The sequence below is a fragment of the Vulpes lagopus genome, chromosome 20, assembly GCF_018345385.1.
Source record: "Vulpes lagopus strain Blue_001 chromosome 20, ASM1834538v1, whole genome shotgun sequence".
Lineage (NCBI taxonomy): Eukaryota > Metazoa > Chordata > Mammalia > Carnivora > Canidae > Vulpes > Vulpes lagopus.
Window position 1 is genome coordinate 2,725,888 of NC_054843.1, and position 21,527 is coordinate 2,747,414.

At 46.8% G+C, this 21,527-nt stretch overlaps 1 protein-coding gene across 7 annotated transcripts in view; it reads right to left on the bottom strand.

The window, feature by feature from the left end:
* PKNOX1 (PBX/knotted 1 homeobox 1) overlaps positions 1 to 21,527 on the bottom strand; it is a 63,583-nt gene that overhangs the window by 21,065 nt on the left and 20,991 nt on the right. For 3 of the 7 annotated variants that reach the window (XM_041735158.1, XM_041735153.1, XM_041735155.1), the window contains exons 2-6: positions 12,902 to 12,970; positions 11,360 to 11,467; positions 8,453 to 8,580; positions 5,837 to 6,008; positions 3,515 to 3,685 (exon numbers count right to left, since the gene is read on the bottom strand). In XM_041735158.1, coding sequence (XP_041591092.1) covers positions 3,515 to 3,685; positions 5,837 to 6,008; positions 8,453 to 8,580; positions 11,360 to 11,410 — 522 coding nt within the window. In that variant the 5' untranslated portion in view covers positions 11,411 to 11,467; positions 12,902 to 12,970. The other 4 variants (XM_041735156.1, XM_041735157.1, XM_041735154.1 and 1 more) reach the window with 4 other exon arrangements.

Consider the following 21,527-nt stretch of genomic DNA (forward strand, 5'->3'; position numbering starts at 1 on the left):
TGTGAACTGGAAGAGTCAACAGAGTAAAGACATCAATTCTCCCCAGAATGATACAGAGGCTTGATGCAATTCCTCCCAAAAATCTCATTTTATTGTTGTTGATATAGACAAGATTATTCCAAAATTTATATGGAAAGGAACTAAAATAACTTTTATAAAGGAGAATAGAGTAGGAAGAAACAGTCTATTCAAGTTTGAGACTTACTGAATAACTACCATAACCAAGAGTGGATGGTATAAACACACAGATCAGTGGAACAGAACAGAGAACACCAGAACAAACCAACACATATACCCCTGACTGATTTTTGACAATCAGTCATAAAAGCAATTCAGTGGAGGAATTTCAACAAATGGTGCTGGAGCACTGGACATCTAGAGGCCAGAGAAAGAACCTCAGCCTAAACTTGTACTTTATACAAAAGTTAACTCAAAATGGGTCATGGAAAAAAAAAATTTTTTTAATAAAAATAAATGGGTCATGGATTTAAATGTAAAATATAAAACTTTCAGAAAAAAAAAAAACTACAGAAAATCTTTGGGATCTAAGGCAGGGCAGAGTTCTTAGACTTAACACCAAAAGCACAATTCATCAAAGGAAAAGTTGATAAAGGGGACTTGGTCAAAATTTAAAATGTTTGCTCTGTGAAAAATCCTGTTAAGTGGATGAAAAGATAAGCTACAGACTTGGGCAAAAATATTTACAAACCATACAGCCAATAAAAGACGGGTACTTAGGGCAGCCCAGGTGGCTCAGCAGTTTAGCGCCGCCTTCAGCCCAGGGCGTGATCCTGGAGACCTGGGATCGAGTCCCATGTCGGGCTCCCTGCATGGGGCCTGCTTCTCCCTCTGCCTGTGTCTGCCTCTCTCTCTGTCTTTCACGAATAAACAAATAAATAAAATTTAAAAAAAAAGAAGATTCTTTTAAAAAAAAAAAACTACAATTGATAGTGAAAGGAGGAACGCTTTCCCTAAGATTGAGAATAAGGCAGGATGTCCACTCTGACCAATGGTATTCAAGATATTGCCAGATGTTCTAGCCAACGCAGCAAGACAAGGAAACGAAAAGCATACAGATCAGGAAGGAAGGGGACAGTTCAGATCTGCAGATGACATAACCAAACAGGTAGGACATCCTAAGGAATCTGTGAAAAGGACCTTCTAGAAACAATATGTGTGCTCAGCAAGGTTACAAGATGCAGGATAAACATACAAAATCTACTGTATTTCTAAATATCAATAGGGACACTGAAGTTAAAATATAATACTAGGGGCCTTGGATGGCAGTCAGCGAGGAGCTCTGCCTTCGCTCAGGGCGTGACCCCAGGTCCTGGGATCGAGCCCGCATCAGGCTCCCCACAGGGAGCCTGCTTCTCCCTCTGCCTGTGTCTCTGCCCCTCTCTCTCTGTCTCTCATGGATACATACATAAAATCTTTTAAAAAAAATAAATTAGGGCAGCCCTGATGGCCCAGCGGTTTGGCGCCACCTTTGGCCCGGGGCGTGATCCTGGAGACCCGGGATGGAGTCCCACATCAGGCTCCCTGCATGGAGCCTGCTTCTCCGTCTGCCTGTGTCTCTGCCTCTCTCTCCTTCTCTGTGTCTGTCATGAATAAATAAATAAAATCTTTTTTTAAAAAATTAATTAATTTAATTAAATCTTAAAAAAAATACCATTTATAATCGCTAAAACAAAACAAAACATGTAGGCGTTAATCCTAAAAACATATGTGCAGGACTTCTATTAACAAAACTACAAAACACTAATGAAAGAAATGACAGAAGAGTAAATAAATGGAGACACATAACAGGTCTGTGAACTGGAAGAGTCAACAGAGTAAAGACATCAATTCTCCCCAGAATGATACAGAGGCTTGATGCAATTCCTCCCAAAAATCTCATTTTATTGTTGTTGATATAGACAAGATTATTCCAAAATTTATATGGAAAGGAACTAAAATAACTTTTATAAAGGAGAATAGAGTAGGAAGAAACAGTCTATTCAAGTTTGAGACTTACTGAATAACTACCATAACCAAGAGTGGATGGTATAAACACACAGATCAGTGGAACAGAACAGAGAACACCAGAACAAACCAACACATATACCCCTGACTGATTTTTGACAATCAGTCATAAAAGCAATTCAGTGGAGGAATTTCAACAAATGGTGCTGGAGCACTGGACATCTAGAGGCCAGAGAAAGAACCTCAGCCTAAACTTGTACTTTATACAAAAGTTAACTCAAAATGGGTCATGGAAAAAAAAATTTTTTTAATAAAAATAAATGGGTCATGGATTTAAATGTAAAATATAAAACTTTCAGAAAAAAAAAAACTACAGAAAATCTTTGGGATCTAAGGCAGGGCAGAGTTCTTAGACTTAACACCAAAAGCACAATTCATCAAAGGAAAAGTTGATAAAGGGGACTTGGTCAAAATTTAAAATGTTTGCTCTGTGAAAAATCCTGTTAAGTGGATGAAAAGATAAGCTACAGACTTGGGCAAAAATATTTACAAACCATACAGCCAATAAAAGACGGGTACTTAGGGCAGTCCAGGTGGCTCAGCAGTTTAGCGCCGCCTTCAGCCCAGGGCGTGATCCTGGAGACCTGGGATCGAGTCCCATGTCGGGCTCCCTGCATGGGGCCTGCTTCTCCCTCTGCCTGTGTCTGCCTCTCTCTCTGTCTTTCACGAATAAACAAATAAATAAAATTAAAAAAAAAGAAGATTCTTTTAAAAAAAAAAAGGAAAGAAAGAAAGAAAAGAAGGAAAATGAGCTAAAGACATGAACAGGCATTCTACCAAGGAGGATCCACCGATGGCAAACATGCTCATGAAAAGAAGGTCAACACCATTAGCCATCGGAGAAGCGCACACTACAACCACGAGTGTCACTATGTACCAACAGAATGGCTCAAGTATAATAGTGCTTCAACACGGATGAACCCTGAGGACATCGTGTCAAACACAAAAGGACAAATACGGTACGATCCCCTACATGAGGTACGTAGACTAATCAAACTCACAGAGACAGGAAGTAGAATGTGGGAGCCAGGGGTGGGGGAGGGAAGGTGGCGAGTCAGCATTTAATGAGGACAGCATTTCAGTCTACGGAGATGGAAAGCTCTGGAGATGGATGGTGACAATGGTTTGCCCAGCAGCGGGAAGATGCTTAATGCCACCGAAGTATACACTTAAAAATGATTAAGATGCTACGTTTTATGACGTGTATTTTACCACAATTTTAAGAAATAACAAAAACCATATTCCAAAGAAAAAGGAAAGCAGTGAATGGCAGTCCATCCTCCAGAAAGGTGGGATCCAGGGTCTGGTACACAGGTTGAGGCCTCACCCCACTTACTGCACGACACCTCGAGGGCCTGTCCTCCTGGCTGGAGGTTGGCCCTAAGACAGCCCAGGGACTCTGACAGGGCTACTGGTCTCAGAGGTCAGCACCCGTCACCCCTGCAGATCGTACAGTCACCCCGAAGCTCAGCAGGACCCACATAGATACCTGGGACTGGACAGGGGAGTACGGGCTTCCAGGTTCTCCGCTCAGGAGAGTCTCACTGTTCATTTTCGTTTTTAGACAAGCAATGTAGCGACTGCAGAAATCTTTGCACAGTTCATTAACCTTTTCCAGCTCAAGAAGATGAATACGCAAAACCTGGATCGCTTTGACCATCTAGAAGCAGAGAAAATGAAGGCGTTCAGACAAGGAAATGACAGCTTAAGGGTAAATTATAATCCTCAGCACGTAACTACTGTTGGGTATTGGCCTGACTGCCGCACAGCCCCCGACGGGAGGGGGATCCCATCAGAAACCAGGCAAGACGACGAGTCACCCCAGCGCCACAGACCTTTGGCACTTTCGCTGCATCTGGCGTGTGGGGACACAGATGGTCCCCGTGCCGCCCTTGGGGAGTCACAGCACCCGGAGGCAGCCGGGCCTCGACTCGGCCCCACTGACCTGCTACACAAAGAGCAAGGTACTCCCCCTCCCTCTGCTCCGGTTTCTTCACCTGTAAATGGGGAGGAATCCATGCCCATCTCATAGGCGGCTCTTAATTTTGATAAAACTTAATTTACCTGCTCTGCCTTCTATGGACTGTGCTTTCGGTGTCAAGCCTAAGAACTCTGCCCCCAGCACTAGATCAGCCCTTTTAAGATTTTTACAAAGGTTTTACGGTGACTTTACTAAGTTTCAGAGTGACCCGGCCCACAGCAGTAGGTAAGGGTCCGTAATAATAAGCACTACCGGCCTGTGAATCCACAACCCAACGCCCAGCTCCTTCCCTGTGACCCTGGAGGCAGTAATCCGGATGTGCTGTGGAACGAACCAGTCCATCGGTCACTAGAGCGAGTGACTGGGCGCCCAGCTCTGCTAGGCCCTATGCTGGAACGCCAGTCAGAAAGCCTGGGTCCCTCCGGCTACACCCGCGGCCCACACACTGCTGGCTGAGGACCAGAGATCCAGAGGCGGGGACAGCTCCTGCTGCTCACCCCACAGGGCGGGCACTGTTGGACCCAGTTCAAAGCTGAGGAGGCTGACTCCAGCTCAGACAGTGCATTGGTAAAGCCCACTAGGCACCAAGAGTTGAGCGTATAATGAGAAATTAAAAAACAACAAAGAGATGTCTGGTGGCTCAGCGGTTGAGCGCCTGCCTTCGGCCCAAGGCGTGATCCTGGAGCACGGGATCGAGTCCCACATCGGGCTCTCCGCAGGGAGCCTGCTTCTCCCTCTGCCTGTGTCTCTGCCTCTCTGTGTGTCTCTCATGAATAAATAAATAAAATCTTAAATACATACACACATACATACAAACAACAAAGATCCGAGACATTTATTCAAGAAAAAGTTTTTTTTTTTTTTAAAGATTTTATTTATTTATTCTTGAGAGATAGAAGGAGAGACAGAGCCAGAGACACAGGCAGAGACAGAGTCAGAGACACAGGCAGAGGGAGAAGCAGGCTCCATGCACTGGGAGCCCGACGTGGGATTCGATCCCGGGTCTCCAGGATCGCGCCCTGGGCCAAAGGCAGGCGCCAAACCGCTGCACTACCCAGGGATCCCCAGGAAAAAGTTTTCTAAAGATGCTTTTCTGCTGATAAGGGCCCTAAGATTTTGGGCTGGGGCTTGGCAGGCAGTAAAGGAAACCCAGGGAAGGGGCGTGTCCCCCCAACGCAGGCTAACGTGCTCCACCGGCACAGAAGGGCAGTGCTCCTTTGGGTGCAGCAGGGATGTTAACTCTGACAAATTCTGCAGTTCCTTTAGACAGCACAGGGAACCCCGAACCTCCCGAGGCAGGGAGAAGGGCACCCACCACGTGAGGCAGAAAGGCCAGGGGACGTGATGAGAAGTGTGGGGGCCCTTTGTTAAGCCTGGCCGGCTCTGTGCCTGCATCAGCCTTGTGGCCCACCACACCTTACTGCCAGCCTAAGACAGAGCTAAAGGTCTGTCCTGGACAATAAGGTTGTGTGGCCACGATCAGGGAAAAGTCAAGAACGGGAGTGGGGCACACACATGCCCGAGACGCAGGGCACGTAAGCACACCAACCCCGACAAACTTCACAAATATTTACAAAAGAACTGAATCCTCAGTCCCTCTGTGATGCAGGCTCAGATAATCTCCTTTGATCCCTACAGTAAAGGTCACCAGAGAAGGCTGGAAGACGTGGGGACAGGTCACACACATGGGAAGTTATTTCATGAACTACACGATTCTCCCCTTTAGCAGAACTACATTCTAAAGTCCTACTTGGAAGTTTAAAATTTATGGAATGGATTTTAAATTTGGAAGAAGTAAAAAAATAAGAATAAAACACATATTTTACTTACTAAATTGTCAGTTTCCGGATCTTCACAGAAGAAAGGTTTTCCTTCCTTCTCCTGCTTCCTTACAAAATTTTCAATATCTACGTCAAAACTGGCAGAAGTTGTGCCTTCTGAGCCCTGTGTAGATTGTTCACATTTTTCAAACAACAAAGCTAATAATGGAAATAGTGGATGCCTGGGGGGAAAAAATGTAAAATATATGTTCTACATTTGCACGAGAATATTTTAGCAGGTATGTGCGCATTCGTTAGTGTAACAGCTTTGTTGAGACACAGTTCACGCACTACAATTTATCTACTTACAGTGTACAATCCAACGGTGTCCACTCTGTTCACAGAGCACTGCAACCATCACCAAGGTCAATTCTGCAGCTTTTTCATCCTCCCCCAAAGAAACCTGGTAGCCATGAGCAGTCACTGCCCATTTTCCCCCAAAGCCCAGCCCCAGGCCACCATACCGACTTTGTCCTACAGATGTGCCAGTTCTAGACATCCCGTATAAACGGAATTATACCACATGTGCCCTTTGGCATCTAGCTTCTTTCGCTTAGCGTGGTGTTTCCCACGCTCACCCAAGTTGTAACATGTGTCAGTACTTTGTTCCTTTTTGTGGCTGAATAATATTTTACTGTGTGGACAGATCAGTTTTATATAGTTTTAAATCTTACATTTAGATCTATACTCCAGGGATGCCTGGGTGGCTCAGCGGTTAAGCGCCTACCCTGGGCCCAGGGCGTGATCCTGGAGTCCCAGGATCGAATCCTGAATCGGGCTCCCTGCATGGAGCCTGATTCTCTGCCTGTGTCTCTGCCTCTCTCTCTCTCTGTCTCTCATGAATAAATAAATAAAATCTTTAAAAAAAAATAGATCTATACTCCATTTTGAGTAAATTTTCATATAAAATGTGAGATTAGGTCAAGGATCTTCCTTTAGCATATGAATGTCTAATTGTTCCAACACCGTTTGTTGGAAACTCTACCTCTACAACTGTGTTTGTGCCTTGGTCAAAGATCAAATAAATCATGTTTTTGTCCATCTACTTCTGGACTCTATCAGTGACACTGATCCTATGCCTTCACCACCATCACCACGTCCTCGTTACTGTAACACCATAGTACATCTCAAAATCCAACTTTGTTCTTTGTTTTCAATGCTGTTTTAGCAAGTCTAGCTCTTTTGCCTTCCATATAAAATTAGAATTAACTTGTCCATATGTACAAAAATATCCTGCTAAGGCTTTAATTGGAATTGTGGTAAATCTACAAGTCAATTTTAGGAGAAAGAACATCTTTACTATGTTGACCCTTTCAAACCATGAATAAATATGGTGTGTCTCACCATTAATATAGGTTTTCTTTGATTGTTGCATTGGCATTCTAGTTTTTCAGCATAAAGTTTCTGTGTTTTGTTAGATTTATACCTAAATTTTTTGGAGCTTTTGTAAATAGTATTGTCTTTTTAAATTTCAGCTTCCAATTGTATATCACTCATATAGAAATGGGATTGGTGGGCAGCCCCAGTGGCACAGCAGTTTAGTGCCACCTGCAGCCCGGGGTGTGATCCTGGAGACCCGGGATCAAGTCCCACGTCGGGCTCCCTGCATGGAGCCTGCTTCTCCCTCTGCCTGTGTCTCTGCCTCGTTCTCTGTGTCTCTCTCATGAATAAATAAATAATATCTTAAAAAAAAAAAGAAAGAAAGAAAGAAATGGGATTGGTAGCTCTTGTAATCTGTGACCTTATTAAACTTACTTAACTAGTTCTGGGAGTTTTTCGGTAATCCTTGGGATTTTCTACATAGACAATTATGTTGTTTGTACACAGAGTCAGTTTTATTTCTTCCTTTCTAATCTGGTATCCCTTTTCTATAAGTAAGAAAAATGCCTTACTGCACTGGCTAGGACTTTCATTATGGCGGTGTGAATGGGTTGAGTCAGGGTAGACATCTCTGCTTATGCCCAAGCTCGGAGGAAAACAGTCTTTGGCCATTAACTATGATGAGAACTATAGACCTTTTGAGGTTGCCTTTCATCAGGTCAGGGAAGTTTTCCTCTATTGCCACTCTGCTGACAGTTTTTAATCATAATTAGCTGCTAACTTTTGTCAAATGCTTTCCTGTGTCATTTGGTATGATCATGTTGTGGGCCTCACTGGTTGACTGTTTGACTAGTGAATCAGTTTTGAGTTCGTGGGATAAATTCCACTTGGTCAGTGTATGTTATTCTTTCTATGTGCTGCTGGATTTAATATTTGATTAGTGATTTTTATGCTTAAGTTCATGAGGCACACCCGTGTCTATTTTTCTTTTTTGTATTGTCTGTATCTGGCTTTAGTACCAGAGTGATGTATTGGGAAGCATTCTCTCTTCCTTTACGGGATTCTCCAGTAAAACTACCCTGGCCTAAAGGTTTCTTTTTACAAGATTGACTAAAACATAGATTTCTATTCCAAAACTTTTAAGGTATTAGGAGTAACATCTTAATTTGACAAACTTCTCACTCCAGTGGTTATCACCTACTTCCCTACCCTGCCTACCTAATAGTTCTAGTATATTCCATTTAACAAGGTTCTCCACTCCTGTTATTCCTGCTAAAAACCCACATGCGTCACATCTCATTGCTACCTATAAATGGCCTGCTTGTCTGCATCCATTGGCGTCTGGGACCCCACGGGTGGAGGGCTCACTCCTTCCACATCAGGTTCAGAGCAGTTGGGATCTTGCTCCGTTTTTAACTCTGTTACTACTTGCATCTGTGAAAGGAGGAGGAGAATTTGGTTACTAAACACAACATAAACTGCTACTACGTACTCTATTCTCAAACAGAAACAAATGCAACAGAAATGGTAAATTGCTACACAGCGGGAGGACTGGCAATAGTACATAAAAATGCTACCAACAAAACTCCTTTGAATTTAATAGGCTTTGAAAATGGCTGCAACAAAGGTCAAATTTCCAAATTATCTTGAAAACCGAGAGGACCAGTATCCGAGAAATGCTTATGATTTTCAAAAATATACTACGACACAGTGCTGAAGGCAAGTGGCACACAAATAATCTCTTCTCTCTCTAGATCCTCACACTAACACTGCAGTAAGAGAAATACACACAAATAGCTCAAACTCTTGTGACAGAAACCACTCAGACCCTACCTTCTATTCAGGACAGGGCTGAAATTCTCCCCATCTACTCTTTAATTTCAGGAATACATAAGCTATACAAATTTTGAGGAAAAAAAGTCATATTCAGAAGGCAAAGACAGCTGTGTTTAAAGAAACAGTATTAAAAGATATTAGCAGTTAAGTTGCTTTAAACTAGCTACTTGATTCCTAACTTAGGTGAAAGGTATCTAAATCCTTAAACATAAGGAATTCGGTTTACAGAAAGAAATCCCAAATTGCTGCAGGAACCTTATAATTACCCGTGAGCAGATCACCAGCCCCCTGAACTCCTCAGGACTAGGACCCACCTACTCACCCCCGGCTGCCACAACCCTGTCCCTCGAGGAAGAAGCCGGGTGCAGGCACTCAAGGGAAGGGGCTTATCCCCATGTACCCTGAGAGCCTGCAACCTGGCATGAAGCCCGCTCTGACAGCCGGGGGTGGGTGCAGGCCAAGCGGGGAGCCCTGCAGTATAGGCCCTAGCACTGCCCTTGCCTCTCACATGGTCCAGCTGTGCATGAATACCTGCGTCCCACTGCCCGTAGATGGTGCCGTGGGCCTGGGAGATCTCTCTCTCTCCCTCTCTCTCTCTTTCTCTCTCATAAACACAAAACACTGAAGCAGCTAACAAAAGCCCAATCAAACACAACCTTTCAGGAGGGAAATCTGAAAGAGCCTTAAAAGATTTATTCCAAAAAAAAAAAAAAAAAAATCATTCCAGGGTGTGTGTGTGTGTTTAAATGATTGTGAAAAAAGAGAATCCTAAATGTCCAACTTCAGAGGAGTGGCCGAGTGAATGGGGCACATCTATACTGCAGAACAGTAAATGTTCAAAGCACCGTGGACAAGGACTTTTCCACATCAAGGGAAAGCGCTCAGCTATTAAAAGTGAGGCTCTTTCCCTCCTTGTGCCTGGCCCTGCCCGGGACACAGAGCTGCCAGCAGGGGATCTGTGCAACACTGGAGAATAAGGATCAGTGGAGGGAGGGAGGACTAGAGGCAGGTGGCAGGTGGGAGGGAGGAGGCTACGGTGGTGACCAGGGCAGGCAGGACGGTCTTCAACAGGAAGCAATGGAAGCACAGACAGCAGGACCGGAGGGCCCTGGCCAAACTGCCGCTTGAGGGAAGAGCCAGTGCCAAGGCCACAGGACAGGGATCCCCAGAAGCGGGGTGCTGAGGGGAGGACCAGAGCAATGCAGAGTCCACAAGGGAGGGCTCCGCCGGGGGGAGGAGGACAACACTAGGTTTGCATTTTAGAAAAAAAAATCACTTGGAACTCTCAAAGGACCTCCAGGGGCAGAGAGCAGGCTGAAGAGGACCCCCACCCCTCAATTCCTATGAGAAGCTAAGACACTTAAACATTTTTTAAGAGCCAACAACAACAACAAGCCAACAAAAACAAAGTCTGTGTAACAGAACCAAACCAGGAATGCACAAAACTGGCCACCGCGGAAAGACACAACAGAAGAGGGAGGCAGCCTGAGGTCCCGGGCGCCACCTGGAACCTCATTGATGCTGGGCGGTGACCTCATTTGGGTAAGTCCACCTGGCCCTTTAGTGACCCAGCTCACTAATACCTTCAAGTAGGGCGAAAAGAGAGCCTCTGTGCACTCTCCGACCGCCTCCTGACTACAGGAAGCAGGAAGCAAAGCCTGGAAGGTCTTCAATGGAAGAGGCTCCAGGGCTCAGAGTCAGAAGAGGAGTGGCCCCCATTCTGAACACACTGAGCACCCCAAGACCTCAGGTGTCCCCTGAGAGTTCCCAGTACTAGGCTGAGCTCCCCCCTTCCCCTCCTTCCCAATTCCTTCAAGGCACAGAACATGAAACCCCCAGACCTTCACTGCAGCTGCAAGGACAATCAAGTCCACGGACAGTGGAAGGGCAGGCAAGAGGCCACCCACACTCTATCAGAGGAAGCTGTCCGGGCACAGCCACACAACGTGAGGGGACAGCACAGCAACTAGGCCACCCAGAGCGTTGGGACAGGCCCCTCCGCCGCTCACACCTGGGGAGGGGGAACCCCATGGTTCCTGCTCAGGTCAGCAACCAGTCATCTGGCTTTCATCAACACCCAGTTTTTCTTTAAAAAGTAACAACCCTCACTCACACAGACATCAAAAAGGTCAATTTCCCAAAGACTATGACTTAGGGGAGTCAGAATTACTGGCAACTTGGTATCCCTTGAAGAAATGATTTGAATAACTCTACAGCTACCCTTTCTGAGATCAACATATAGTAAATGCATCACATGCTTAAAATCGAACTCGCAACCTCACGGAAACTGAATTATAAATATACAAAGCACTGGTCGTGTTTCAGGACCCGATCCATCGACTGTATTTAGAATGCAGAACAAAGCTCAGGCGCTCACTTGTTGCCCATCTTGATAGCTGTCTATGCTTAATGTCTGTGTAGCCATCATGGTTAATGAGTTTTATAACAAAACATCAAATCATCTTGAGTCAAAAGCAAATGGTGTCTGGGGAAACAAAAGCAGAAAAGTGTCCGTTAATCACTGCAGAGCATCTCTGGTCCCCCTTATTCCACAGCATGCATACACTTCGTAAAAATGCATATTTTCGCACGGAGAGGAAAAACCCACCCTGATGCGTCATAAGCCAACCCCCTCAGCGTGACCAATTTACACTTGCACTGGGCCCTGACTTGTCTTCACGTTTTGCAGCCATCCAGATTTATTCACCCAAGTGGCGCCTGCACTGACTCAGGGTGGGCGAGCGGCGCCCCCTGCTGTGTGACGAGCACCCCTTCTGGGCAGGAGCCCTGGCCCAGAGCCCCGGCACTGGGAGGTCAGGGACACCCGGTGGACACATGGGAACCACACAGGGCACTCTCCTACCACCCATATGTAGGAGGAGATGGAAATAATGCCTCGTGTCCTTGACGACAAGGCAAAGCTTCAAATTAAGACTAATTGGAGTGGGGGCTACGCAGAGCGCCCCCCCAAGCACCCCCCATCGGAGCACCCGCAGTGTGGCACGGGAACCAGTCAGGTCCCTGTGTGACAGTCCGGGCTGTGCTGAGAAGGTCATAAGTCAAGGGCAGCTATTCACCTGTTCGCTAGCTGATGGTCACGGGGGAAGGGGTCATGGGGGAAGGGGTCACGGGGGAAGGGGTGCTGCGGGAGACCATGCTCAGTGGGGGGTGGGGAACCAAGCCCGAGACTAGCGGCCGGGGAAGGAGGGAGAAGCATGTCCCGAGGCACAGCTGTAAGGAACAAGGCGCCAAGCCCACGACCAGGGGCAGCGGTGGCCGGAAAAGCCAGCCCAGCTCCTAAATGCTTCGGCATCTTGACCCTCTCGGCGCTCACACTCACCCCGGGGCAGGGTCCCGGGGCCGCTTGACCCTGGGGAGCCCAAGTAACTGGCCAGAGGCACAGCTGGCCAGGCTGTCACGGGAGCCAAGGGCTGCCCACCTGCCCGGGGAGCCAGCAGGACGTGGGGACAAACGGGGTCACCCTCCTTCCTTCGGCAGGCGCCCCTGTCTTAGGTACCATCCTGTGCGCCCGTGGAGCACAAGCTCCAGCCCAGACTGGCACACACAGGTCGTGGGGGAGGGGGAGGCACACCCCGGCCCCCTTACACGCGGCTGTCAGGAAGGGATGAGATGTGGACAAGCAGGCAGGGACAGAGAATTCGGGGCGGGGGGTGGGGGTGGGGGAAGGTCGGGGACGGTGCCTGCAGGAGACCCCCAGGGGCAGGGGGGCTAGTGTGACCCGGCAGGGTGCTGAAGAAGGGGAGGGTAAGGGAGCAGGGGGCACAGGACCAGGTCCCACAGAGTCTCATGGGGGGACAGGGACCCATGGGAGAGTCTGAGCAGAAGGGGGACGTGACAGGGACACACAGAGGACAGGTGTGCAGTGCTGCGCAGGCAGGGGCCCATGCGGGGTTCCCACCTGAGCCACGGGCAGAGCAGAGCCGCATGTCCCAAAATGGAGCAGATGGAGAGGAGCAGGTTCTGCGGCCTGGGAGGAGAAAGCAAGAGTTGGGATATTTTAGGTTTGAGATGCTTCTCATACAAATTCTGAACCAATGAGACTGTACCAGAAATGCAAACCTGCTGACCACCAGGGTATGGCTGGTACGAGCCGGGGCTGAACAGTTCCACAGGAGACAGCCAAAGCCCAGTCCCTCGTCCTTGCAAATGGGACCTTCTCTAGAAAAAGGGTCTTTATACATGGAATTATATGAAGGATTTTAAAATGAGACTATCCTGCATTTAGGGGAGGCCCTAAATCCAATGACTGGTGTCCCCTAAGAGTGGCGAGAGGAAGATCTGAGACACACAGAGGGGACCGCCACGTGAAGACAGAAGCCAGCCCCAAGCCAAGGACTCCTAGAGCTACCGGGAGCTGAGAGAGGCAGGAAGGACCTTCCCCTAAGCCTTCACATCCTGGGTTGACTGCAGGTTCTGGCCGAGACCAGAAAAGATGTATCTGTTGTTTTTGTCCATCCAGCTTGTGGGACTTTGTGCCAGCAGCCCCAGGACACTGAGACAGTGGGCAGAGCGTCCAGCCCGGGAGAGGCCACCCAGGGGGCAGGGCGCAGGCCATGTAAGAGTCAGGAGGTTGGGAAATCAGGGCCCCCAGCACAGAATGGGGAGCAGCCAGCAGGACAAGAACAGAACCAAGTGGTGCCACTGATGCCAGTGGAGGAGGTGGATGGAGGAGGGGGTGTCAGTCACACCCGTGCGGCTGACCACGGCCATGGGGACCTGCAGGGGTGTGTCCGTGGGCCGGGCAGAGGAGGACCTGATGGGAGCGGGCAGGAGAGAGAGCAGGACGTGGCAAGCCCGCGGCTGGGAAGTGAACCATGCAGAGTCATGACTGAAGGTGCCCCCTCTGCCCCTGGCACCCCCAACTGTCACCTCCTAATGGTCTCTGTCTTGACCAAAAGCTGCCCTCCTCCTAGCATCTTGCCTTCCCCTCCACCCCAGGGCAGTGACTCCAGCCAGCACTCCCCACGACCTTGACCACAGCAGCAGCTCACGGGGAACCTCTGGTCTCACCCTCCCCCCCTCCACTGTCCGCTTTTCAGAAATGCAAACCTGGTGAAAACCCCAGGAGGTCAAGTCGTGGGCAGCAGGGCCCTGGCCAGCGCTCTCCTACTGGGAGCTGTGCCAACAGTCAGAGGGCACCACACTACTTCCTCCCCCTGCCTGGCCCTCCCGCTGCCTGGCAGTTCTGCTGGAACACTCGGGCCTTTTCTGGGCGCGGCCCGCACGGGACTACTCCTCATCCCCATCATCATCCCCAGCATCTGCCCAGTGGCGCGCCCGCACCAGCCCTGCACATCTCTCCTGGGGCCTCACGTCCAGCCTCTGCTCAGTCCTGTGGTGCCTCGTGGTTTTCCTTCCTCTACATGGTCCTTAAGGGTCAAGGACCTTGTCCTGCTGTGTCCCCCACAACCAGCACCATCCACAGCATGGTCTGGATGGCGGCTCACGCCAGCTCCGCCTGCCCCGGTGCCCACATCAACTGGCTGTGCTTTCAACCTCTTCCGATCTCTATTACTGTCACTTTTGTGGCTGCTGGCAGGAAGGGTCCCGTCCCAAGGCCAGGCTCTGGCTGAGTCATCCTAGGCCTGCAGAGGGCAGGGCAGCCACAGGCTCACCAGGCTGGTTCAACAGTCACTGGAAGAGCAGCAGAGGCTTTGTGGGAGGAGCTAAGTCCCCAGTCCCCGAGTCATCCAGAGTCATCCGATACTCAATGGGAAAGCCACCCTGGCAAACGGAACATCTACGAACCGACGGGCAGACTGGAAAGTATCTTGATTACACACCTTTACCTTCTCGGCCGCGGAGACGTCAGGTAAGCGCACCTGTGTCGGGGGCTGCTTCCACATTTGTGCTATTTAACCCTGTACAGATGCAGCAGGGAGGTGCGGGACACCACCTTACCCAGAAGGCAACCCAGACCAGGGGACGTGCCCAGAAAGTGATGGGGCCGGCCAGGAGATAGCCTGGGTTGCCAGGGGCTCGCGTGCTCAGAGCTGCACGGCGGGAGCGGAGCTCTCCCTCCATCAGCCATCTGAAGGTCTGAGACTATTCAAAGTGGAAAAGAAAATATTTTATAAAACTTCCACTTAAAGAATAGGCAGGGGCAGCCCGGGTGGCTCAGCGGGTTAGCACTGCCTGCAGCCCAGGGCGTGATCCTGGAGACCCGGGATCAAGTCCCGCATTGGGCTCCCTGCATGGAGCCTGCTTCTCCCTCTGCCTGGGCCCCTCTCTCTCTCTCTCTCTGTCTGTCTCTCATGAATAAATAAAATCAAATGTTTAAAATAAAAAAAAAATAAAAAACACACACAAACATAGAGCCATAGATGCACAGGTGAGCTCACCTACATACACATGACAGGTGCAGTACATGCACACACTGGCCCAGCCCTGTCCACTGAGAGGCTTGAGAAGCAGTGACACCCAGTAGCAAGTAGCACTTGGTATCCAGATCTTGGTTGATAAATATCAATCCACAATACAAAGAATCAGGGCTCCTTAGAGAAGTGGCTGATTTGATCCTAGGGCTGGAAAGGACAAGATGAGCCTGGAACCTGTGCTCAAAAAATCATGGGGAATGTGGACAAACCAGCTTGCAGAAGCTCTCACTGGCCAAAAGTGGGACAATGTGAGCAATGAAGTATGATAGTAATTGGGAGTAAAACAAGAATCTGTTGAGCCCAATAAGATACCTAGGAATAAACCTACCCAAAGAGGTGAAAGACCTATACTCTGAAAACTATAAAACACTGATCAAAGAAATTGAAGATGACACAAAGATACGGGAAAACATTCCATCCTCATGGATTGGAAGAGCAAGCATCGTTAAAATGTGCATAGTACCCAAAGCAACCTACACAGTTAATGCAATCCCTATCAAATACCAACAGAACTTTTCAAAGAACTAGAACAAACAAGCCTAAAATTTGCATGGCACCACATCTTTTGATCCCCCAAAACCAAAGGGATGTTGAAAAAGAAAACCAAAGTTGGTGGCATCACAATTGCACACTTTAAGCTGTATTATTATTAAGTTGTAATCATCAAGACAGTATGGTACTAGCACAGAAATAGATACATAGATCAACAGAACAGAAAACCCAAAAATGAACCCACAACTTTATGGTCAATTAATCTTCAGCCAAGCAGCAAATAATTATCCCAGGGAAAAAAAGACAGTCTCTTCAACAAACAGTGTTGGGAAAACCACAGAAGAATGAGGGACGCCTGTGTGGCTCAGCGGTTGAGCATCTGCCTTTGGGTCAGGCCATAATTCTGGAGTCCCGGGATCAAGTCCCACATCAGGCTCCCTGCATGGAGCCTGCCTCTCCTCTCTCTGCCTGTGTCTCTGCCTGTCTCTCTCTGTCTCTCTCTCTCTCTCTGTGTGTGTGTGTGTGTGTGTGTGTGTGTCCCTCTGTCTCTCGTAAATAAATAAAATCTTGGGATCCCTGGGTGGCGCAGCGGTTTGGCGCCTGCCTTTGGCCCAGGGCGCGATCCTGGAGACCTGGGATCGAATCCCACGTCAGGCTTCCGGTGCATGGAGCCTGCTTCTTCCTCTGCCTGTGTCTCTGCCTCTCTCTCTCTCTCTCTCTGTGTGTGTGTGTGACTATCATAAATAAATAAAAATTAAAAAATAAAATAAAATAAAATCTTGAAAAAAAAAAAAAGGAATTAAATTGGACCACTATCCTACACCATACACAAAAATAAATTCAACATGGGTTAAAGACCTAAATGTCAGACCTGAAACCATAAAAAAACCTAGAAGAGAACACAGGGAGTAATTTCTCTGACATCTGCCATAACATGTTTCTAGATATATCTCCTGAGATAAGGGGAACAAAAGCAAAAGTAAACTACTGGGATTTCATCAAAATAAAAAGCCTCTTCACAGCAAAAGAAACAAAACCAAAGGCAACCTACAGAATGGGAGAAGATATTTGCAAGTGACATATCTTAAAAAGGTTTAATGTCTAAAATAGTTGAAGAACTTATAAAACTCAACACCCAAAAACAAATAACCAAATTAAAAATGGGAAGACATGAACAGACATTTCCCCAAAGAAGACATCCAGATGGCCAACAGACACACGAAAAGATGCTCAACATCACTTAATGTCAGGGAAATACAAATCAATACCACAATGAGAAGCCACCTCACACCCATCAGAATGGCTAAACTCAACAACACAAGAAAGAAGAGGTGTTGGCGAGGACGCAGAGAAAGGGGAACCCCCTTGCACTGTTGGTGGGGGCAGACTGGTGCGTCCACTCTGGAAAACAGTATGGAGGGTCCTCAGAAAGTTAAAAATAGAGCTGTCCTACTAATCCAGCAAATGCACCACTGAGTTACCCCCAAAAAAATACAAAAACACTAATTCAAGAAGACTTAAGATGAAGAAGGAGTAGAGGACCCTAACTTTGGTCCCTGGAATTCAGCTCAATAGTTACCAAATCATTCTGAACACCTGCAAAATCAACCGGAGATCTGAGAAAAGAATTGCTGCAGTTTTACCAATAGAAAAGCAACTACTTTTTGCAAGGTAGGAGGTTTAGAGACGTGACTCGAGGCCATATATGGGAAGCTAAACCGCACGGGTAGGGAGTCTCCGAAAGCCGCTACTGGAAAGTGTTAGAAGCAGTGAACACAAAAATCAGAACTTTTGTAGTCTTCCTGAAAGGTGATCATGGGGACGGGATCCCAGGTGGGACAGTGTCATCTCAGGGCCCCCGGGGTCACAAAAAGAACAAGAGTGACAGGCACTGAGGAGGGTACTTGATGGAATGAGCACTGGATGTTATATGTTGGCAAATATTTAGGTGTTTTTAAAAGACACATAAGATATTTGTGTGTCTAAATATTTATGTGTCTAAAAAGACATTTATGTGTCTTTTTTACTAGAACTTCTTTCCCAACCTTAAAAATCTGCATATTTATCCTTTAACTAAACAAACAAAAAACCTGAGGAAGTAGACTTTTTTAAAAAGATTTTTTTTTTTTCATGAGAGACACACACACAGAGAGAGAGAGAGAGAGAGAGAGAGGCAGAGACACAGGCCGAGGGAGAAGCAGGCTCCACGCAGGGAGCTCGACGTGGGAGCTCGACGTGGGACTCGATCCTGGATCCCCAGGATCACACCCTGGACTGAAGGTGGCGCTAAACCGCTGAGCCACCTGGGCTGCCCAGCTTTTTTTCTTTTTTCTTTTTTTATTTAAATTCAATTTGCTGGGCAGCCCGGGTGGCTCAGTGGGTGGCTCAGCAGTTGAACGTCTGCCTTCAGCCCAGGGTGTGATCCTGGGGACCCAGGATCGAGTCCCATGTCGAGCTCCCTGCATGGAGCCTGCTTCTTCCTCTGCCTGTGTGTCTCTCATGAAAATATAAATAAAATCTTAAAAAAAAAAATTCATGGTTTCAGGGCCATAAGATCGAATTTTGCAATAGGCTCCTCACTCAGTGAGGAGTCTGGTGGAGGTTCTTTTTTCCCTTTCTGTCTCTGTCTATGCCTCCCCCCCCAATAAATAATCTTTACACTCTGAAAAAAATATAATACCTACCTAAAGTGTTGTTATAAGTACTAAATGCTAGCATTTGCAAAATGCTTAGTTGGCATGCAGAAGGTATCCAGTAAATGTTGGCTACGTTGATTGGACCACCAATCTACAGAAACACTGTTCTCTGTCAGAATTTTTTTTTTTTTAAATTTTTATTTATTTATGATAGTCACAGAGAGAGAGAGAGAGGCAGAGACACAGGCGGAGGGAGAAGCAGGCTCCATGCACCGGGAACCTGATATGGGATTCGATCCCGGGTCTCCAGGATCGCGCCCTGGGCCAAAGGCAGGCGCCAAACCGCTGCGCCACCCAGGGATCCCTCTGTCAGAATTATAATAGTTGGAAAGTATTTACTGTCTCTTCATTTTTGCTCAGTTTAAATTATGATAAAGTAAAATCTAATATTGAAAACAAAACAAAACAAAACAAAACAAAAAAAAAAAACGAAAGCACCCAACGGTGGCAGAGTTCCCAGGCATCAGAGTGGGGATCCGGCTAGGTGTGGCCATAAAGCAGAACTGAGGCCCTGAGGGTGGACCCTCTCCCCGCAGGGGCCCAACAGGGGCAGAATGTGGCGGGACCCCCCTCCCTGCCCTGGGAGGAGAGAGCAGGAGCACACAGCAGGGGTCTGCAAAGTTCAGAGACTCCAAGGGGCAGGGGGTGTTCCTGCCTGAGATAGAAATGCTCCCCAGGTAAACACAGGGAGTCAAGAGTGATTCTGTGGGGGCTCACGAAGAGTGGGGGGCTGGAGATCGGGGTGCCACCTCTTTCATCCCCACCTGGTTCCTGAGCCACGCTCACAGAGCCCCGCTCCCCCAGCAACCGGGGTGCAATCCCCAGGGGCACAGACACCTGAGAATCAGGGCAACAGGGCCCTCCCCCAGAAGACCAGCAGGGACTTCAGGCTGATACCAAGTTAATTAATTATGCAGAATTGCAAAACTCCAGCTCTGAGGGGAACAGCATATAGCATTTGTGGGTTTTTTCTTATGATTCTTTAGTCTTTCAGTTTTAGATTTTATTTCCCTTTTAGCTATTTTCTTATTTTATCAATTTTTAAGTCTTTTTTCTTTTTTACATTTACATGTCATCTTTTTTCCACTTTTTGCTTCCTTTCATTGTATTCAATTTTATTTTTGTATATATGTAAGTTTCTCTTTCTTTCCTATTTTGGGATCTAGTTGCTTCTAACAAACAGACTAAAATACACCCAGGATCTAGTTTATTGTTCTGTTCAACTTCTTGTTTGATTGTATTCTTGTTTTTTTGTGTTTTTGTTTTTGGATTTTTGGGGTTTTTTGGGTTTCTGTTCTCTTCTGATTTGTTTAGTGTGTATTTTTCTGGTGTCATAGTTGCTATTTTGTATTTTGTCTCTTTCATCTATTCTTTTCTGGACAAATGACAAGATGAAAGAACTCACCCTAAAAGCAAGAACAAGAGGCAGTACTCACTGCCAGGGATTTAGTCAATATGGATATAACTAAGAGGTCAGAACTAGAATTCAAAACATTATGATTATGAAGATACTAGCTGGGCTTGAAAAAAAGCATAGAAGACACTAGAGTATCCCTTACTGGAGAAATAAAAGAACTAAAATCTAATGGTCAAAATCAAAAAGGCTATAATTGAGATACAATAAAAAATGGAGGCTCTGATAGGATAAATGAAGCAGAAGAAAAAAATCAGTGATATAGAAGACAAAATGATGAAGAATAAGGAATCTGAGAAAGAGAGAGATAGTATAAAGTGAAACAATATGGAATAACTGGGGTCCCAGAGGAAGCAGAAAGAGTGGGGCAGAAGGATTATTTGAACAAATTATAGCTGAAAACTTCCCTAATCTGAGGAAGGAAACAGGCATTCAATTCCAGGAGGCACAGAGGACCTCCCCTCCCTTAAAATCAATAAAAATAGGTCAACACCTCAACATTTAATAGTGAAGTTTGCAAATCTCAGATACAAAGAGAAAATCACAAAAGCAGCTCAGGACAAGAGGTCCTTAACCTACAAGCATAGAAACATAAGGCTGGCAGCAGAGCTGTCCACAGAGACCTGGCAGGCCAGAAAGGACTGGTATGATATATTCAGGGGCTAAATGAGAAAAATACGCAGCAAACAATAGTTTTTCCAACAAGGCTGTTCTTCATAACAGAAAGAGAAAATAAAGAGCTTCCAGGACAAGGACACTGGGATGGCTCAGTGGTTGAGCGTCTGCCTTTGGCTCGGGGCATGATCCAGGAGTCACCAAATCGAGTCCCTCATTGGGCACCCCACAGGAAGCCTGCTTCTCCCTCTGCCTACCTGTGTCTCTGCCCCCTCTCTGTGTCTCTCATGAGTAAATAAAATCTTAAAAAAAAAAATTTTTTGGAGGGGGCTGCCCCGGTGGCTCAGCGGTTTAGCGCCGTCTTCAGCCCAGGGCATGATCCTGGAAACCCGGGATCGAGTCCCACATTGAGCTCCCTGCATGGAGCCTGCTTCTCCCTCTGCCTGTGTCTCTACCTCTCTCTCTCTCTCTGTGTCTCATGAATAAATAAATAAAATCTTTAAAAAAAATTTTTTTTTAAAAAGAGCTTCCAGGACAAATGAAACTAAAAGAATTTGTGATCACTAAACCAGCTCTGCAAGAAATATTAAAGAGGATCCTTTGGGCAAAGAAAGAGCCCAAAAGTAACAATGACCAGAAAGGAACAGAGACAATGCACAGAAACAGTAACTTTACAAGTTTACAAGTTTACAAGTTTACATTTACAATGGCACTAAATTTGTATCTTTCAATAATTACTCTGAATGTAATGTAATGTAATGTAATGTAATGTAATGTAATGTAAATGGGCTAAATGCTCCAATCAAAAGATACAGGGTATCAGATTGGATTAAAAAAAAAAAAAAAACCAAGACCCACTGATATGCTGTCTACAAGGTGTGTTTAGACCCAAAGACACCTCTAGATTGAATGTGAGGGGGTGGAGAACCA